General features: G+C 47.5%; 1 protein-coding gene across 1 annotated transcript in view; it reads right to left on the bottom strand.

Moving 5' to 3' along the window:
- Nucleotides 1-5,871, bottom strand: part of TLK2 (tousled like kinase 2) — a 43,024-nt gene extending 37,153 nt beyond the window's left edge. Inside the window, 3 exon segments of the mRNA XM_058423654.1 lie at nucleotides 1,847-1,912; nucleotides 3,673-3,761; nucleotides 5,580-5,871. Coding sequence (XP_058279637.1) covers nucleotides 1,847-1,912; nucleotides 3,673-3,753 — 147 coding nt within the window. The 5' untranslated portion in view covers nucleotides 3,754-3,761; nucleotides 5,580-5,871.
- Between the last annotated feature and the right edge of the window lie 11,927 nt (nucleotides 5,872-17,798).

Consider the following 17,798-nt stretch of genomic DNA (forward strand, 5'->3'; position numbering starts at 1 on the left):
ATCCAAACAATTTTCATGTATCTGGCATGAAGTCCTGGCACATTCTGCGGCAGCTGCGAAATTCAATTCTAAGTTTTAAAATTCTTATTTATTAAATGGTTCTTCCCATGACCTATGACACCTGTTGGGGACCACCACTGTGCAGGACCACTTCCCTCCAAGGAGGACATGATTATCCTCAAACATGAATTCTCAACATGCTAATAAAACTGTTGCTAAGTACATCACAGAACTGGAGTTACTGAAGTGATCAAGACTTCGAAGGTTAGAGAGAATAAGTAAAAAACCAAACTAATACAAGCAAATACTGTTCTTTATGAACAATTTTTTGACGGCATATATTCTGCATCATTACCTCAAAGCAGGAGGAAAGGGAGCACTAGCTACCACCAAGACAAACACTTTTTCAGCTCTGGCATAGTCAGAGATGGATCTACAAGATTCCTACAGCCCACCTACTCTCCCTAGAAGTACTTCAGCCATTTTAGTTTAACTACGAAAGCAGCACACACAGAGCTTGGTTCAGAGATCTTTTGAAAACCAAACTTGTAGAAGATACATGTGCTGCTGTGACGACCCACCCTGGTAAAGCATGAGATAGGCTGTGTGCAAACACGGATTCACCCATCACAATTACTTGTTCAAATTCTTATCCAGGAAAAGTCTGTGGAAATGACACAAATCCCTTCAAGTTAACCCACCTGATATCTTAAAGGCAGCACGCAAATAGGAAGAAAGGAGGTAGAAGGTGAGAATAGACTAAATTAAACAATATTATCTAGAGGAACAACTCACATTTTTTTTCCTGGGCCTCCTGACCCAAGGATGATGTGTAGTCAGGATAGTGCCTAAGGGGAATGCACATAGGTTTTCCCAGTAGTAAATATAAACAATAGCTAAATAAGCAGGAACAGTCTGTGTCAGAGTATCATGTGTTAATTCAGGAACTTGCTCTGGGAATTTGAGGAAGAATGGCACTTTACCATATGGCAAAGATAGACATCTAAAGCATCACCAGCTTTTTGAAGCTATCTAGTGACATGGGTGAAGCACAGGAGTATAACAGTTGCCTAGAAACATTCCTTTCTCATAAATTTGATTCAATGAATTAACTCCAAGCTTCTAGAGAAATACGTTCTTCAGCTACTAAGTAAGAAACTTCATCACAGAGTTGCAACAGAATTTTGAGGCTTTTGGGTCTGCAAATGACCTCAGTCACTGGGTTGTGCCTTCAGCTACCAAAGGAGGTGACAAGCACACAGCTGTTTCCAAAACAATTTAGGATTTCTGTCCTCTACTGTTGTTACTGGAAAGCTCTTCCAGAATCCCACGACTCTGATTGCTAGAAGCTTTTTTCTAGCTTCTAGCCTGAAAACTTCTTCTGGATCAGCTTGCTCTCATTCATATCTCAAAACAGCTGTAGCTGTTTTTTAATAACACAGTAACTGTGGGCTTGAAGCTGAAGTTGTATTAAGGCATAAACTACTGCTTTTGTTTTATACAGGTCCAAAGTATGCGCTGTGTTTCTACACATTAAAGAAAGAAGCCATATACAGCGAGATACACCCAGTGGGAGGAAGGCAGGAAGCTCAGTACAACTGCCTGCTGCCTTCACCCAATCACATCTGAGCATCTGAGATGACATTTCTTCCTTTTATGCAATAAACAGCATCAAATACCTTCCATCCCAGGAGGAAGGGCCAGGCCCTGTCCCACTAGATGGCACTCACTTACTCCACAGTTCTTTCCTTAAACATTTCATTTGAGCCAGCTAAAAAATTTAGCTGAATCACACAAAATTGTATCACAGCTTTCCCAATATATTCCCTTTAAGACAGTGACCTACCAATGCCAGTGCGGAGCATGACGGACGGAGGCTTGGGGGGGTAGGGAGGGAATTTGAAGCACCAACCTGGGAGGGAATGTAGTAGCTGAAATTAATATTGCAACCAAGATTTGCTGCAACATAGTAGAGTCATGCTAATTTATATCAATGGTTGGTTGATCTATTGCAAATTAGCAAGAATGCAAGTAAATAAAGATATATATTGTTTGCAATAAGTGTAATGCACTTTAACAGTATACTGACTAGTACAAGGTAAAACTGTATAACAATAGATAAAAATAAAACTCAGTAACAGAACAGCTTTGTTCAAAGTGAGGCCTCCAACAAATAAGGCATTTCTACTTGGATTACTTTAGAAATGAATTTTCAATATTCACCCCTACAGAAAAAGGCATGTACTTTCTGCTCCAAACATACTGGAAATAAATTAAGATTTGCTTCCCTGTATCTCTCAAAGGTTATTCCTTTTAAAGGAAGAGTTGCTAACACTCTTAGTGGACACAGTGTACATTGGCACTGACTTAAAGCTATACCAGTGTCTATGCTTTTAGCTCTTCTAGTAAGATGTTTTGGTTTATCTGTACTAAAGATTCTAAAGTGACAATATGGAGCAAAAGAAGCAAGAAACAGGTGATAAAGTACATGAAAAGTTGTAATGTTGTATGAAACAAGATCACAGTACAGAAAATGCCATCAAGTTTTATGCAAGAAAAAGAAGGTAACATGTTAAAAGTCTTAAGCGTGGGGGAAAAGAAAAAAAAATCCCCACACTTTTACTTCAGCAACCAAAATTGTTACCTCTTAACTTCTAGCGCTAATCATCCTTACTACACTTTCTTACAGGTGAGTATTTGGCTTCCTTGTGCTCTCGTCCCAGACTCAACTTTATCTGAGAGGCAGAGCAGAAAGAAAAGTGAGAACAGAAACAAAACTCTTTCAAGTTTTGAATCACTTTGTGTTTTTCTGAGAAATGCGGCACCTACAATGTTTCTTCTCAAAATAATTCTAAGTGGCTTCAGAAAATCATCTAATGATGTGTTGCTTCACCATCTACCTTTAGGATGTTCAAAACTCAGTATCTCCCTCAAAAGTCAACTCATTATCCCTGACCTAGTTTAAAATGAATTGTCACCATTTCATTGCTCAGAAAGACTGACATTAACAGTAGCAACACCTGGAGAACTCACAGCTTAATGCCAGGACAGCAAGCAACCACACAAGGTTGTTACTCGGGTGCCTTGCTTTAGATAGCTCCTGACTGAGTGGAAGCTGTACGTGAGGATGAAGATGGGATTTTATTGACAAGTTGTGGATCAGACACAGGAGAGCAGCCCTTCAAATACCTTTTGTGCATGTTCCATGTGATGGGGCAGACAATTTTAGCTCCTGCACCCCAAAGAAGAGAACTCAATGTTTCAGTCAGTATATGTGTTGTATCCAACACACAATACTTGAAACTGTATCCCACCAGCAGCCAAATTCAGCTCCCAAAGGTATTCTTGGAGAAAGGAAGAGCCAGATGAGATTCCCACTTCTACAAAGTTGTCATGGAGTTTTTTGGGCATACAAGCTGCCTTAAGATGGAACAATTCCTAAGAACTTCATTAGAGGCTCAAATCTTCTGTATAGCATAACATCTCTTCACAGAGATCCCATTTTCATTCCTCTAAAACATACTTCACACAAGTTAGAGGTCAAAACACAACAGGTGATCCAGAATTTGTTTGCAAAGCAAAATTATCCATGTACAAATTAAAAAATACAACCAAAGCACAAGGCAGGATGGCTAAGCAGTCATACCTGTCACCACAGGTATTCACGCTCACCTTGGCAACCCCAACCCCGGTGAACCTGGCCTCCAGGAGCTCCTGCCTGCGTGGGTCCAGGCTATGCAATTCTTCCATCATTTCTGCTGCTATGGAAGAATAACACTCAGATTATGCAATGCAAGGAAAGGGAGAGACATTTAATATTCCGTGCCACTGACAAAATTTAAAAGTGCCTGTTCTGCAGCACAACCGCGTAGAGAGCGCTTTCTTGCAAGAGAAATGCAAGATTACCATGTAGTAACAACATGACTTTGCCACCATATTATAGTATTTAAATCATAACCCTGCTGGAGTTTCCTCTCCTCTCCTCTGTTGTACCAGCCATTTCAAGATCTCTAAATCCAAGAAACCAATTATGTCACATTCTCCCACTGGATGCTTTATTAAAAGGAAAACATGGGACCAGAGTGCTATGACTAAAAGCTTCAGAGCTTTTCATCTGTGCTGCATGACTAGGAGAAAAAAAAAGCAACATTCTTTACCCCATAATTTATTTTTGGCCAATCCTGGAAATACTCGATCTCCACGAACTCCAGATTTCACTGATAACAGCTTTGCTTCTTCCAAGCACAGAGTGGGATTATAAGAAGAAAATAACGCATGATTAAACCTTTTAATTTACAAGGCAAAGCATCAAATATTTCTAAAGTAACAGCAGCTTCACATCCTGGATGTACCTGGGGTACCTCTTGGCAATCCAACACCATGGATGCCTTATTTGAAGGGTTAAAAACCTACCCAGCATAACTGTATAAACAGGTTAAAAATCAGGAAATACATAATTCAAATACTGAACTGAGAAAAAATGGGACAAAATTCACTGTTCATTATAACTGTGAATCACATCTTCACAACTGCACCAATCAAGTTCATTTCCAGAAATGTCTGTTCCAGTTTCATTTTCTGGACTATGGTAGAAAAAAAAGGCCAGAAACAGAAGATAAGGTTTTGCTGTGTAAAGAGCATATGCGATGAGGAAAGTTCTTGAAGGGCAGCAAGTGCCCTCTAGAACAGGCAGTGCACAATTGTTCCTTTTATGAACTGTCCATTTTGTCCCTGCCGCTTCCTCCAAATGCTGCGGCTCCAAGTCACAGAGGCAAAGTGAATCCATCCGGGGCACTCTCAACTGCTCTCACAAATCACTCCCAAGCCTCAAAAACTAATGGGGTCCTAAACGCGATTATTAAAAAACTGTATTTCTGCCACGAGCTCTAAAAGCCCAAAAAAGCTCTAAGCCCAGTTTTCAAACCAGGAAATTTGAGCAGCGAGGAAAATGACAGACAAGCCGCAAACGCCAAGATGTTCAAGTGCTCCCAGGGCGCTCGCCCATCATGGGGCGATCATCCGCAGGGAATCGCATCTCCACACCGGGATGCTACTCTGGAGAAGAGGCTGACACAAGTTCCTCCCACAGGGTGCTGCCCCGGGACCTGCTGTACCCCTTCAGGCAGGGCTGGCATTCCCTCCTGTCCTCCCGGGAGGGGATTTCCAGCACCGCTCTCCTACCCACTCGGGACGCAGAGGCACCAGCCGCCGAGCGAGCAGCCTTGCCCCGCTGCCAGCTGCTGCACCGCCTCGGCCTCTTCCTCCTCCCCTCCAGCACCGCCTCAACTCTCAGCCCGAGGCTCGGCAGGCCGTGCTCACCCTCCGCCGCCCCCCCGCTACCCCCAGCTCTCACCCCCGCCCGCCAGGCCGGGCCGGGCCGCGGAGCCTGCGCTGCTCCGTGCCCGGTGAAGGGCCCAGGCCGCGCTGCCGCCGCCTGGGGCTCAGGCCGCGGCCCTCTCGCCGTGACCCGGCCTAGGGTACCAGCCCTCGCCACCGCCGCCCCCACCCACTCTCGGGCCGGGCGGGGACAAGGCGAGAGGTGTCCCCGCGCTGCCCCCGCTGCCCCTGGGGGCTCTCACCTGACGCTGCCGCTCCTGCCGCCGCCGCCCGGCCCAGCGCTCCCCGGGCACCGCGCGGATCCCGCCGCCGCCGGGGGCAGGAGCAGCAGCAGGAGGAGGAGGAGGGAGGGAGGGAACCTGCTGCGGCGGCGACAGCACGGGCGGGAAGAGGAGGCCGGGGGCGGCTCCGCGGGCTCCGCCGCGGACACCGGAGCTGAGAAGGGCGGAGGGGAAAGGTGGCAGGGGGTGGAGAGGGAGGGCTCCGGGCCGGGGGTAGGCCGCAGATCCCCGGCCTCGCGTGAGGGGCCTGGCCGGGCCGGAGCGCGCGCGGGCCGGCGGCGGCAGGACAAAGGCCTCGCGGGAGAACCCGGCGGCCAGGTGGGGGGGAAGGGGGGCAGGGCGGGGGGTGCACGGGGCCGGCGGGCGCGGCGGGGCCGGGGCAGGTGCGGCCCCTCGTCCCTCCCGCCCCGCGGCGCTAGGCCCGGCCCGGCCGATGGGGGCACACGCGCTGGGGAAACCGCGCCGCGTCTCGCGAGACTTGCGCGGCGGGAGGGGTGGGGGAGGGGGCGTGGCACAACGAGGGGTGGGGCCTAAGGGGCGGAGGGAGGGGCGGGGGACGGCAGGTGGGGGGTCGGGGCCGGGGGGTCAGGGCAGGTCGGAGAGGGCAGGAGGAATGGGGGGGTCACACAGGACTTGGGGGACAGCAGGGGGTCGAAGTCCTGTGGGATCGGGGCGGGGGGGGGGGGGGGGGGGTGGAGTTGCCTGTCATTAGGACCCGGGGGTTAGGGCAGGTCTAAGGGGGCAGGAGACATAGCAGGTGTCACACGGGTCTGGGGGAGTAGCAAGGGGTCACGATGGACCATGGGGTCATGGGGTTCGGGGAGGCTGAGTTAGCAGCAGGCTCAAGGGCAGGTCAGATCTACTTTCAGGATAGGGGCAGGTCTGGGAGTCATGGGGGGGTCACAGATGTATGGGGAAGAAGCAGAGAGTCAGAGTCGCATGGGGTCAGGGGAGCTGGGGGTGGTAGGCACAAGGCAGGGTCAGAAGGATCTCGGGGCCAGGGGAGATCTGGGAGGTGCAGGAAGTATGGAGGGTGGTCACACAGGGCTGGGGGGCAACAGAATATCAGGGTGGACTATGGGGTTATGGAGGGATGAGGGGCCAAGGCAGCAGGTGGGGGGGGTCAGATCCAGCGTTGGGTGAGGTCAGGGCTGAGGGTCAGCAGGGCAGGGGGTGATCACAGGTGGCAAGGCAGCAAGGGTCAAGGTCCCGAGGGACAGAGGGTGCTGGGGAGTGACAGGCACAAGGAGGGAGTCAGATCCAGCCAGGGCAGGGGGGATGGGGCAGGGCAGACCCAGGGGAGCAGGGCATGTCACCACCAGGGGAGCAGGGGCAGACCTACCCCCTGCCCCGGCATGCCCCAGAGAGGGAGTGCAGGTATGACATCTGTGCACCCCCTTCTCTTCCTCTCCAGTCTCCATCTTACACACCTATGAGCAATCACACACCCTCATTCCCCCAAGGGAGGGTGCAAGCACACCTCAGCACCCCCAACTCACCCCTAACTACATCCCTGCCCCCGGGGAACACCACCTGGAACAGGCCAGGCCCCTGGTTCAGGGCTGATCGAACATTTGGGATACATCATGTATGAGACAACACAGGTGCCTCAGCAGCCCCCATGACACGCAGTCCACTCTTGCCTTTCCAAGGCCAAGCTGTCACCACAGTTGGGAAAACAGCCCCCCAAAATAATAAAGATAGGGCTTGTCCTGGCTGTAATGGAGCAATTCCATCACAGTTTATTCGGCTCATTGCAGGCAGTGGGGGCAGGACCCAAAGCGCTGCGGGTCTTGCACCCGCTCGCTCCAAGGCTGAATCAGCTTTCCAAAAAGCAAACAAGCAAGAGAGGATTGTTGGGAAAGGAAGTGGCCAGGCCTGTCCAAGGGGAGGCAGGCACGGATTAGTAATGGGAGCAGAGGTTCCCGGAGCTCAGTAAAGGATTTGCCCAGGCTGGCAATTCTGAGGGACATCCGTCACCTCCCCTTCACTGTGTGACATCGAGTGATTTATGAGCAAACTGGAACTGACTAGTTTGGCAAAAGGGATGTAGAGAGGAGCTGGTGGAGCATCACGGAAAAACAGTTCCTGCAAGGTGATGGGGAGAAGTTGTGTTATTTTAAAATTGCTAGTTTATCGTACTTTGTTAAGTTGGTGCAGCAAAGGGCTCTGGGAGTGCTGCCTGCTTGTGCAAACTGCCTTTCCTGTGCTTTAATCTGTTTCTTTTTCAGTACAAGAGCCACTCCAGCTCCACGAGTCACATTTTCAGCATGATCAATGGTAGGAATTTGTAAAATAAATAATTAAATAAATAGTATTTTGTGTCTGTGTTGGGTTGTGAGTTTTTTTTTTAAGAAAAGAATCCTTGAGTAAATATTCCATCAGCTGATAGCTAAGTAAAGCCATTTAAGGAACCTTAATTAGGACCACTTGCAGTGAACATTGTTCAAGGAGGTTTAAATTTCATTTGTGCATTTAAGTTTGATTTTGGGTGGAGAGAAGTTGTGAGAGCTGTTATACCCAATAAAGGGACTGACTTACTGAAGCCCCCAGCTCTTCTGGACTCCCCTTCACTGCCCTTAGAAATATCTCCAACTCCAAAGGAAGCAGTTCACCCCCCGCAGAGTACTAGGCAGCAACTGGATACCAGTAACACCCAATCTATGGTACTGTCCTCCACCTTTGTGCTTTAGGAGTGATGAAGGTCACTTTGGTCTAATTTTTCCCTGTACATTTTGGACAGCGCTTGATGGGGCACTTCCTCCTCCTCCATGCATTGCCAGGTATAACAATGCCATCAGTATTTCCATGTAGGCCACCAGAAGAAACTTTTGCTGTCACAAAATCACAGAATGGTTTATGTTGGAAGAGACCCAAAAGCCCACCCCACCCCACCCTTTACCATGGGCAGGGACATCTTCCACTAGACCAGCTTGCTCTAAGCCCCACCGAACCTGGCCTTGGACACTTTCAGGGATGGAGCCGCCGCTATCATTTCCCAATGGCCGTTTGCTCACTGTCATTTTCACTGAAATCACAGACCAATGCCCCTCTTCTCCTTCCCTCCAGCAGGACCAAATTCCTAGGGAGAGCCTCCTGGAGAATTCACTGTAGCAAGGAATGTTTTCCAATACATCCCCTGATGCACTGCTGAGTTCCAGGCCTGACAGAGGACCCACGGCCACAGCCCTGGGCTCTGCAGGGTCAGGCTGGAACAAGAGGTGGTGACATCTGATAAGGAACAGATAAACTGAGGTTGCACCATCCTCCTCCTGTGACTCCCCTTCTCCTGCCCTGCATTCCTCTGAAATAATTGGGGCTTCTCTTCTCACTTTCAAATTCAGGACTGCGGCACATCCCCTTCAGCACATTCTGGAAAGGCAGCCCTTGTGTTTTGCAGTCCAAGGCCTCTGCTAGCTCAGCTCTGCTCCTGGATGTTCAGCAGCTCATCCTCTGCTGTAGTCATATCCTTCTCAATGCTCCTCTGCTGCACACTCAACTATGGTCCTCTCCACCTTCATCCTCCAAAAAGCAGCTCAGAGCAACACTTTCAGCTGCAGTTCCTTTCCAAGATGCCAAAATTGCACCTCACACCAGACATGGTAGCTTTGTGGCACAGAGAAGAAAGGAATCAACAAGCTGTAACTATTTCTGGCTATTAGCAGGAATTTCAGAGCAGCCTTTAAGGATCCCACTTGCTGTCAGCAGCGTACAGGTAGGTAGGAACAAGAGATTTTCAACAAAATTGTCAGGTAACAGTAGGAAGGAAGTTACTAGATAAATTTCCCAGTGATCAGTGATCTTAGAACTTTTTCCTCCTACACTCCATCAGGACACAACTCCGAAACGGGGATGTACTGCACAGCCCAGCCTGGTACAACACTTCCAACCGTGCTGTGCCAGCACATCTGAGATTGGGCTCCCTGGAAGAACCAAGGTTTCTCAGGTAAAAATTTAATTATCAGTGTTGATAACATCACACTTGGGCTATTTTTTATGACATCTTCTCTGCTGGGAGCTGATCCCCCAGGTTTGGACTCAGCAGAGAACTGGTGGACTTTTCTTACTTTAAAAAAAAAAAAGAAAAAAAAAAAAGAGTCAACTTATTGGAATGTGCTTCCAGTCACAAAAGGTCAGTTTGTTTCTGTTCTTACAGGGCAAGGTTTGCTCTTCAAAGTGGCTGGATTATGTAAATAGTTCATCAGTTCGTACAGGAAATTTTTTGATTCAATTAAAAATTCTAATGTCAACTTCTAAGATACTACTTCTAAAAGCTTATAAAGCCTCAAAACTAAAACAATGTAAGGTTAGAAATCAAGATTCTGTTGACCTCAATTTGATTTCCCCCACTGTATTGCAGTTAGGGAGCAATTTCTGTGTTTCACATTCTGGCCCAGCAAGAGAAAAGACTATTTGGACTTTGAAGAATTCTCAAGCAGGAAATCTCCTCCTTCCAGCCCACACCTGAGTGACGCGTGAAACTATTCTGTTTTCCCTTCTTTTTATTAACTTTTTAAGAGACCCTGAACTCTGGTCCTTTCAGAGGAGCTGGTTATGAGCAACAAAGTATGTACATGGCTGACCAAACATTATCTCATCCATGGGGACAAGCCAGCTCTCCTCCACCATCAGCTCTGCTAGATCAGTCCTGTGTATATCCTACTTGCCAGGTCTCCCATCAACCAGTGTTAATGCCTCTGATTACATTGCTGTGGTAGCACTCCTTGTCTCAGCCTCCTTGTGTGTCAGTAATATCCCTAGTACACAGTACTTAGATCATGTTTTGAAGAACGACTCAGCTGCCACAGCCGTTACCTTTGTCACTGGATTTGACTAGAGCCTGGAGCTCCCCTCCACAGGCACAGCATGCTCAGCAAAACAGCAGCAAGCCTTGCCTTCCCACCATAGCCTTTCTGCTAACCCACAGGTTAGATTAGACCAAAATTGGGGAAAATTTTATAGAGATTTTAACAGAGCACATAACAAGTTCCTTCTGCCTTGAATTTTGAAAAGATAAAATGTCAGAAATCAAGATTCATGTTTTTAAAGTGGTTTTGGTGACTTTTCTTTGCCTCTGCTTTCCAGGCTTATGGAATACACTAACCACATTTTCCCAAGCATTTCTGTATTGCCACAAGGTCTGGAAATCTACTGATATAAGGTACACAAAAGAGGAGCTGAAATTCTTCAGTGATACTGGGACACAGGCAGCTGGGGACTTGGAAAAAGCAACAAATAGCCTAAAACCTTAAAACATAAAAGCTGGCATGAGTGATCTCAAATCCAAACATTTTATAGCACTGGGGGATAAAAAAAACCAACCCAAACCCACAAGAGTACAACACTCAACAGGCTTTTTAAGATTTTAGCACTAGGGGATGATGTCACCTCCAGGCTTCACATCCTAAAGGGGCTGACCCTTGTCTGCACACCAGATTCTGTTAGACCTAATGAGGCATGAGCTGTCAGTGAAGATTTTTCTAGGCTTGGGACATTCAGAACACCCTTGTGCAGATTCTTGTCTATTAAGGGTAGGGCTTCTGCCACACTAGGAACATTAAAAGTGTCTTTCCTCATTTTCCTTAGGGACAAAACTGGTATTTGAGCACCTCAAAGATAACATGCCATTGCCTGACTCCTTCCTGAGGCCATTCCAAGAGCCTCCACCATCCCACACAATGGAGTTTATCTCTGAGGTTGTTCCTGCCCCTCCCTCTGTCTACACCTTCAGGTATGCCACTAGGGAGGCTTTGATACCTAAACCAAGTAGGAAAGCATCCAGGTCACTCACCCTGCACAGAAGCAGCGAGACAGAAGCAGCCTCAAAGCCCTGATCCACGGCATCCAAGGTGTGTCCTGCTGCTGGAGCAGGAAGGCAGCTATGTGCAGGCACCTGGAATTGTGCAGCCATTTGGAAGTGCACAGCTGCCACAGCTCAGCCAAGGGAAACGAAACCTCGCAGATAGGAAAGGAACACCTTTGAGATGGCAAAGCACACAGTACTACAAACACACGCTGGTTCTGCAAGCACCTGAAACAATGTGATTCTCCAGAACATGCCAGCAAGTCCTTCCATGTCCTTGCTCACTCTTGGGTTCCCAGAATACAAAAGGAGTTTATTCTCAACCTGGTTTGCCCACTGCTTCTCTTTCTCCTGCATAAAATGGGCATAATTGTGGGAAGAGATGGGATGGAGTTGAGCTGCAGGCTGTGGCATGCACCTGCAGGACATCAGAGCACAAAGAAGCACATGGCAGCAGAGAGAGCCTTGTCTCTGCCTGACCTTGGGGACAGGAGGTGCCACCAGGCAGAGCCCTGCAGAGAGGAGCCTGCCTGAAGCTGACAGACAGGCAAACAGCGCATGATCACCCCATAAAAGGACATTAAGAAAGCGTGTTGCTGACATGCGATGCATGATAGGTCGCTTAGTGACAATTACCATGTAAGGAAATACTGTGCCTTGAAAAAGTGTATAAAACCAGCTCCTTTCTTTGAATAAACAATTCAGATTCCCTGCCAGTCTGAGTAGTTGCCTCAGTTGTTACACTCTACCTTAGAGGGCTTTGGAAAGCCTTAACTAGATAAACTACTCTGAGATTTGTGTAAGAGGAAATATAATTAACATCTTATTGTAAAGCCAGAGTTACTGCACATCCTTTTTTCTAAGTGTATTCAGCCTCTTAGTGAATGTCTGCAAATACATTCCAACCTTCCTAACTAGGCTCATCTCAGTAAGGAAGAAGTCACTTGCAGTTGTGAAAAAGCCAGATTTAGTTTTCTGTGTAACTTCCATTGATCTCTTCATATCCACCATTGGCACCATGAATGTGGAAAAAGCCACGTGGCTGTGCAATTGTGGACTGCAGTGAGGTGCCCCTGCCCAGGTACTGCTCCCCAGGTGAGGGGGGTATGCAGCATGCCCTGAGCCTGGTCCCAGGGATGAAGGAGGAGTCTGAAGGGAGATCAGGCAATTTAATCGCCAAATGAGGAAAGCCACATCCAGTGAACCTGGGGAAGGGTGGCACCTCCCTCCTTACACCTGAGCAGATCCCCTCGTGTTCCACACACAGCACAGAGGTGTAAGCCTGGGCCCTGCGACCAGGGACTGCCAACAGCAGCTTCCCGCTTCACAGGAGCTGAAAGGAAGTTTCATATTCCAAAGATCTGGCAATGCCCCAGAACTCCCTAACTTCCACATAACATGAAATCGCAAGAGCTACAAAGGTCCTCTAGACAGCAAAGACAATCTGAATACAGCAGTCACACTCCACACCAAAATCAAGGTTGTGTTATGTTGGTGCTTGCAGTGAGGGCTTTTTGGGGTTAACACCAGACAGCACAGTTTAGAATAGCAGGGTCTAAACCTCCCTAGGATCTTCTTCTTTCCTGGAAACAGGCAACAGGCTGGGAGCTGTTGGCAGGTGCTGACATGTAAGAGCTGCAGTGAGCTTTGCCATCACTGCTTTCCGACTGCTGCCATTTCCTGCTCGTCCCACTGCAGGTCCAAGACCAAGAAAAAAAGCCTTCACTGGCATGACAAACTGCAATGCCATGCAACCCCTGGGCAGGAGGGAAAAGCAGAGGCACATGTGACTCAGATTCCCTCGCCTTTCCCTGCCTGTGTTCCAGCCAAGTGTCCAGGCCTGGCTCGTACTCTTCTGGCTCATGCTGTACCCTATTTATTTCAGATTAGTACTCAGGGCTGCCTACAAAGGTAATTTCCTGCAATGTGTCCCACTTTTTAAGCAACACAAGCTCCCATTCAGCCAGGCAGTTACATACAGGAACTTACTGCCTTCAGCGAGAGCTAAAAGCATGAACTCCAGAGCTCTGCTGGTTAAGCACAGAGCTGACAACCTCTTTTCCTCCAGAGCACCTCATTTAGCCGGAGGGTCCTCCAAAAAATTCCTCAGAATCCTCGTTTTCTGGTAATTTCTATCTTACCTTGAAACACAGTTAAAATCAGAACTTCTGTTGAAATGCCTGGGGACACTACACACAAGGATGTGTGCCAGGCACCCCTGTCAAGGAAGAGGAACAGTTACAGTAGCAAAAGTGATCCTGATTGTGGCATCCTCCCTCACGGACTTATCTTCCCCAATACGGCACCAAACCAAAAATGGTGACACTTCTCCGACTGACAAATCAGATCCTGCTGACTGATCAGAACAAATACTGCATGACTCATTCTCCCTTCATCTGTGTTTACAGAGATGGAAAGAGGGTCCCCAAACCCTGTAATAACTTGATCCCTGCAGCCCCATCCTCATTTCTAGGCAGTAAAACCTGTGCATCTTTCAGCAGTGCTCCAGAAAAAAAGTTAAGTTCAGTTTGGGTCTGCAATTACTGTAGGGAATCCAGTGGGGACAAGCCAGGGCTCATCCCAGCGCAAATGACAGCAAGAAGCTCTTCCAGCTTTCGCTACAATGCAGAGCCAAAAGCTGCAGGAGTGTGCGCAGGGAGCTCCCCTCTGCTCACACCTCTCTTCTATTGAAAATAATCAGGCCTCATTTATCCGAGAGCTCTAGAACTCACTGCAGATTAGAAATGGTGGTGGCATACCCAAAGAAGGCAGAGGAGAACCACTTGGGAGAGAAGGTAATTGTGTCTGATCTCACATGCCCCTGGTCAAAAGAATTTGATGACCACTGTTGTAACAATCCAAATCACTATGGATGACTGCTCTTCTCACTTTGCTGTGCTGTCAGAAAGATCCTGTGAAAGCTCTGATTTGCAGTGGAATTTACAATTTACTTAATTTTGAAGTGACAGCATCAGAAACACTCCCCAGCCCCTTGCTCACATCACCTCCCCTGTTCCCTCCTACCTCTCAATTCACAGCATGTGAAACTACAGTGCTCTGAGAAGAATGATGTACCTGGGGAGGAAAAAGCTTCTATGTCCTTCACTGGAGCCCTCAGCACCATGGCTGGATCAAAGTCCATTCTGAAGGACTAGCTCCAAATCCAAGTCACAGGCTTGATGGCATTATCCCTGCATGAAAGGATTATGTGAGGGGTCACAACAGGTGATGATAAAGTTCCCTTCCAGCCAAAATATTCCATGAATCTCCAAGGAAATCCACCATCTTCTGGCAAGAGCCAGCACCGGATTTTCCAAAGTATAACAATGCCTGGCTCCAAGATCACCAGGGCAGTGCATGTGAAGCGCTATGAAATCATCTCTTCCACTTGGGAGGTTCATCAGACCATGCTGGCATTGCATATAAGCCACAGACCACAAGACTTGGAATACTGGGGGAAAAAAAAGAGCAGAAACTCTCAAAAAGGTTTTAGAGTTTAATGTTACTCTGCTTAGAAGGAAGGGGGGGGGAAAAAACCCCAAAACACTAATGGCACTTAACCTGTCTTTTCAGCACGGCAAAAGTCAATTTGGAAATTTTCTTTGAACATGTTGGAAAGCTTGAACAACAAAGCCTGCTCAGCAGGTCCAAGGTGGGAATGGCAGGAGCTACTGCAAGTCAGGACCAAGGTACCTGAGCAGAGCTGTGTGGGAGGCAAGGCCTGGAGTGGCAGAAGAGCAGCAGCTTCTGAGAGAACACGAGCTGGCAGAGATTAGTTAAGGAAGCTCAAACCGTATCTGTCTGTAGGAGGCCTGGCTCAATTCTAGGCCATTAACTTCTTGCTTTCTGAATACCACCAACAGGACAGGAAACAAAAGCATGTCTGTCCAGCATGGGCCCTGCTGAGTGACTGCTTAAATACTCCAGCAGAGCTAAGAGCATTAAGAAAGGCAGAGCCACTTCAATGGCTCCAGGCTCACATGGCTACAAGTTTTTGCCTGAAGCCTAAGTTAAAACCAGGCAACTGGGATATATAGCCTTGAAAACACAAACAAATAAGTTTTCATTTTCTCCCATTCAGGAGTTTGAATTTAAAGGGGAGTCCATTAACTTTACATAAATTATGTTTATAATTAAAAACATTTTCCTGCACTGCTTACAAGCCTCTGGACGATTAATAAGGCATTTTTCAAATTACTTTAATTCACACTAATTATGCTGATTGTGTACCCCAATAATTTTTCTTTCAGGGAAATAAAGCTATCCCTGGAAAAGGACCCCAGGGAACTGCCTGAGGCCCGTTACACAAAGAAGGTCTGTCACTGAAGTAGTTACAAGAGTCATGCCAGGTCCAATGCTCACAGGGCTCTTGCTAAGCCTAACTCTGTGCCTGGATAAGCTGAGGAGACGTCAGCTTGCTCATCTGCTACTAGAGGACTTGAGCTGTGCTTTGCCTAGATGTTGCCTGAGGCCTCAGCCTTGCCAGGGAACCAGACTTTGTAGGTTTAGCATGAAAACACAGCAGCGACTGCAGAGCTTCTGGGATGGGTGAGGACTGTGCTCAGCAGAAGCCAAATGTGCTTCAGAAGAGACATGTTTTATCTCCTCCCATTTCATTTGTAGATGCTGGAAGGGTTCTTGGCCCTTCAGAAAACACACTACAAACGGAACAAGAATTCTCTTCCCAGTTATTTGACTCCCATTCCCCCTCCAAAAAATAATTTGATTCAACATTATTTAAAAGAAACAGATACACAAAAAAGCAATGGTGCATTTCCATTCCTGTATGGTGTAGATAGATTCCCTAGGTTACCTTTCCCAGGGAGGGCTGAAATAGCCTGACCCGGAAGCCTTCAGGTAGCAGACAAAGCAGTACCTGCAGGATGACACAGTGACGTGGGAGTTAGGAACTCATCATGCTGCCACAAGCCCAGCAGGAAGTACTGTGCAGTCCCTTCCAGTGCTTCCCAAATCAGGGTGTTCCTGGTCCATCTCTCCAGGTCTCCTGCAGGCTCTCCAAAACCAGCAAGGACATTTCCACAGCTTTTTACCCCTTGTTACAATGTAGGAAGTAACCAAAAGTGTATGTTCTATCACCATCTTCATAAACTGTTAAAACCAGGTGGGACAGTGCTCTTTATCTCTTCCATAACACATCCCTGATAACTCCCTCTGGGGAATATCTCTCTGCTAATGAGCCTTCAAGGCCTTACTGCATGACTCACAAAATAACATCATCCCATTATGAAATGATTCGCCCAGGGGGAGGAACCAAGCATTCCTACCTGGATATAATCTGAGCTTTGGAACACCACAGGCAGTCCTTACCTACCAAATTGCCAGAGGACAAGAGCCCATAACCACCACTGGACCGTCAGAGGAAGACCAGACCCTTCTACAGGATCACTGCTTCAACAGAACCACATCTATCACTTCAAGAGGACTGCAGCCACCATTTAATTGGATAGCTACCACCACCCTGACCAACAGGGTTTCTGCCTTTATTTTAATTTTCTTATTAAATTGTAGTTCTGACCTAGGATCTCCTGTTGGTTTGTTTTCAAACTAGGATACCCTCTCTCCTCTGGCTCAAGATGGCAATTATTTCATAACCTATGTGGCTCTAGAGGTGACAGTATCAAGCTCCAAATACAAGTGTCTGGCTAACAAAATACAGGGGAAGTGCACTTCAGCCAGCAGGACACACACAACACATTTTGATGCTTCAAGAACTAAATAAGGCAAGAAATACCAGCCAAGGCTTTTTCTTCTGCAACCAAAGGGCAGGCACTAGTGAGACTTGGAACAGGAAAAGAAAACTGTAGTTCCCTAATAGTGGTCCAGGCTCACACAAGCACATGAGGTTTTTGCAAGTGTGACTGATACGAATCAAACCACCATTGAAAAGCATGAAACTTATTTTAATACCTGACGCACCAATCCCTAAAAATAACAGAAGAAAACAAGCTGAGATAAAAGGTATTTGCTGTCAAAGTCAGGGAAATACCTTTCAAAAGCCACAGCATTGGCTTCTTCTAAGAAATTAAACAAGAGTGCAAAAATCAAACATCCTGCAGATTTCAGATCAAAAAAAGTGGCTCATCTGCTTTGGTTTAGCACATCACCATCACAGGGCAGTTTGTGACCCAGGAGTTGCAGCCAGTAGAAAAAGCAGGTAATTATTTATAAACCCTGGTCCTGTTAGCTGCTTTTGATCTGCTGCACTCTGAAGGTGCCCCAAAACTAGCATCGGAACCAAACTTTGGAAAACCTGAACCCTGCCTGAGAGGAATTTACAGCACCTGAGCTATTGTGTGCTGGTTTCCTGGGAGGACATCCCCGTGGACAGTGAGGGCAGAGCAGCAGTACTTGCTTTC

Source organism: Hirundo rustica, chromosome 27 (assembly GCF_015227805.2).
Source record: "Hirundo rustica isolate bHirRus1 chromosome 27, bHirRus1.pri.v3, whole genome shotgun sequence".
NCBI classification, from domain to species: Eukaryota; Metazoa; Chordata; class Aves; order Passeriformes; family Hirundinidae; genus Hirundo; species Hirundo rustica.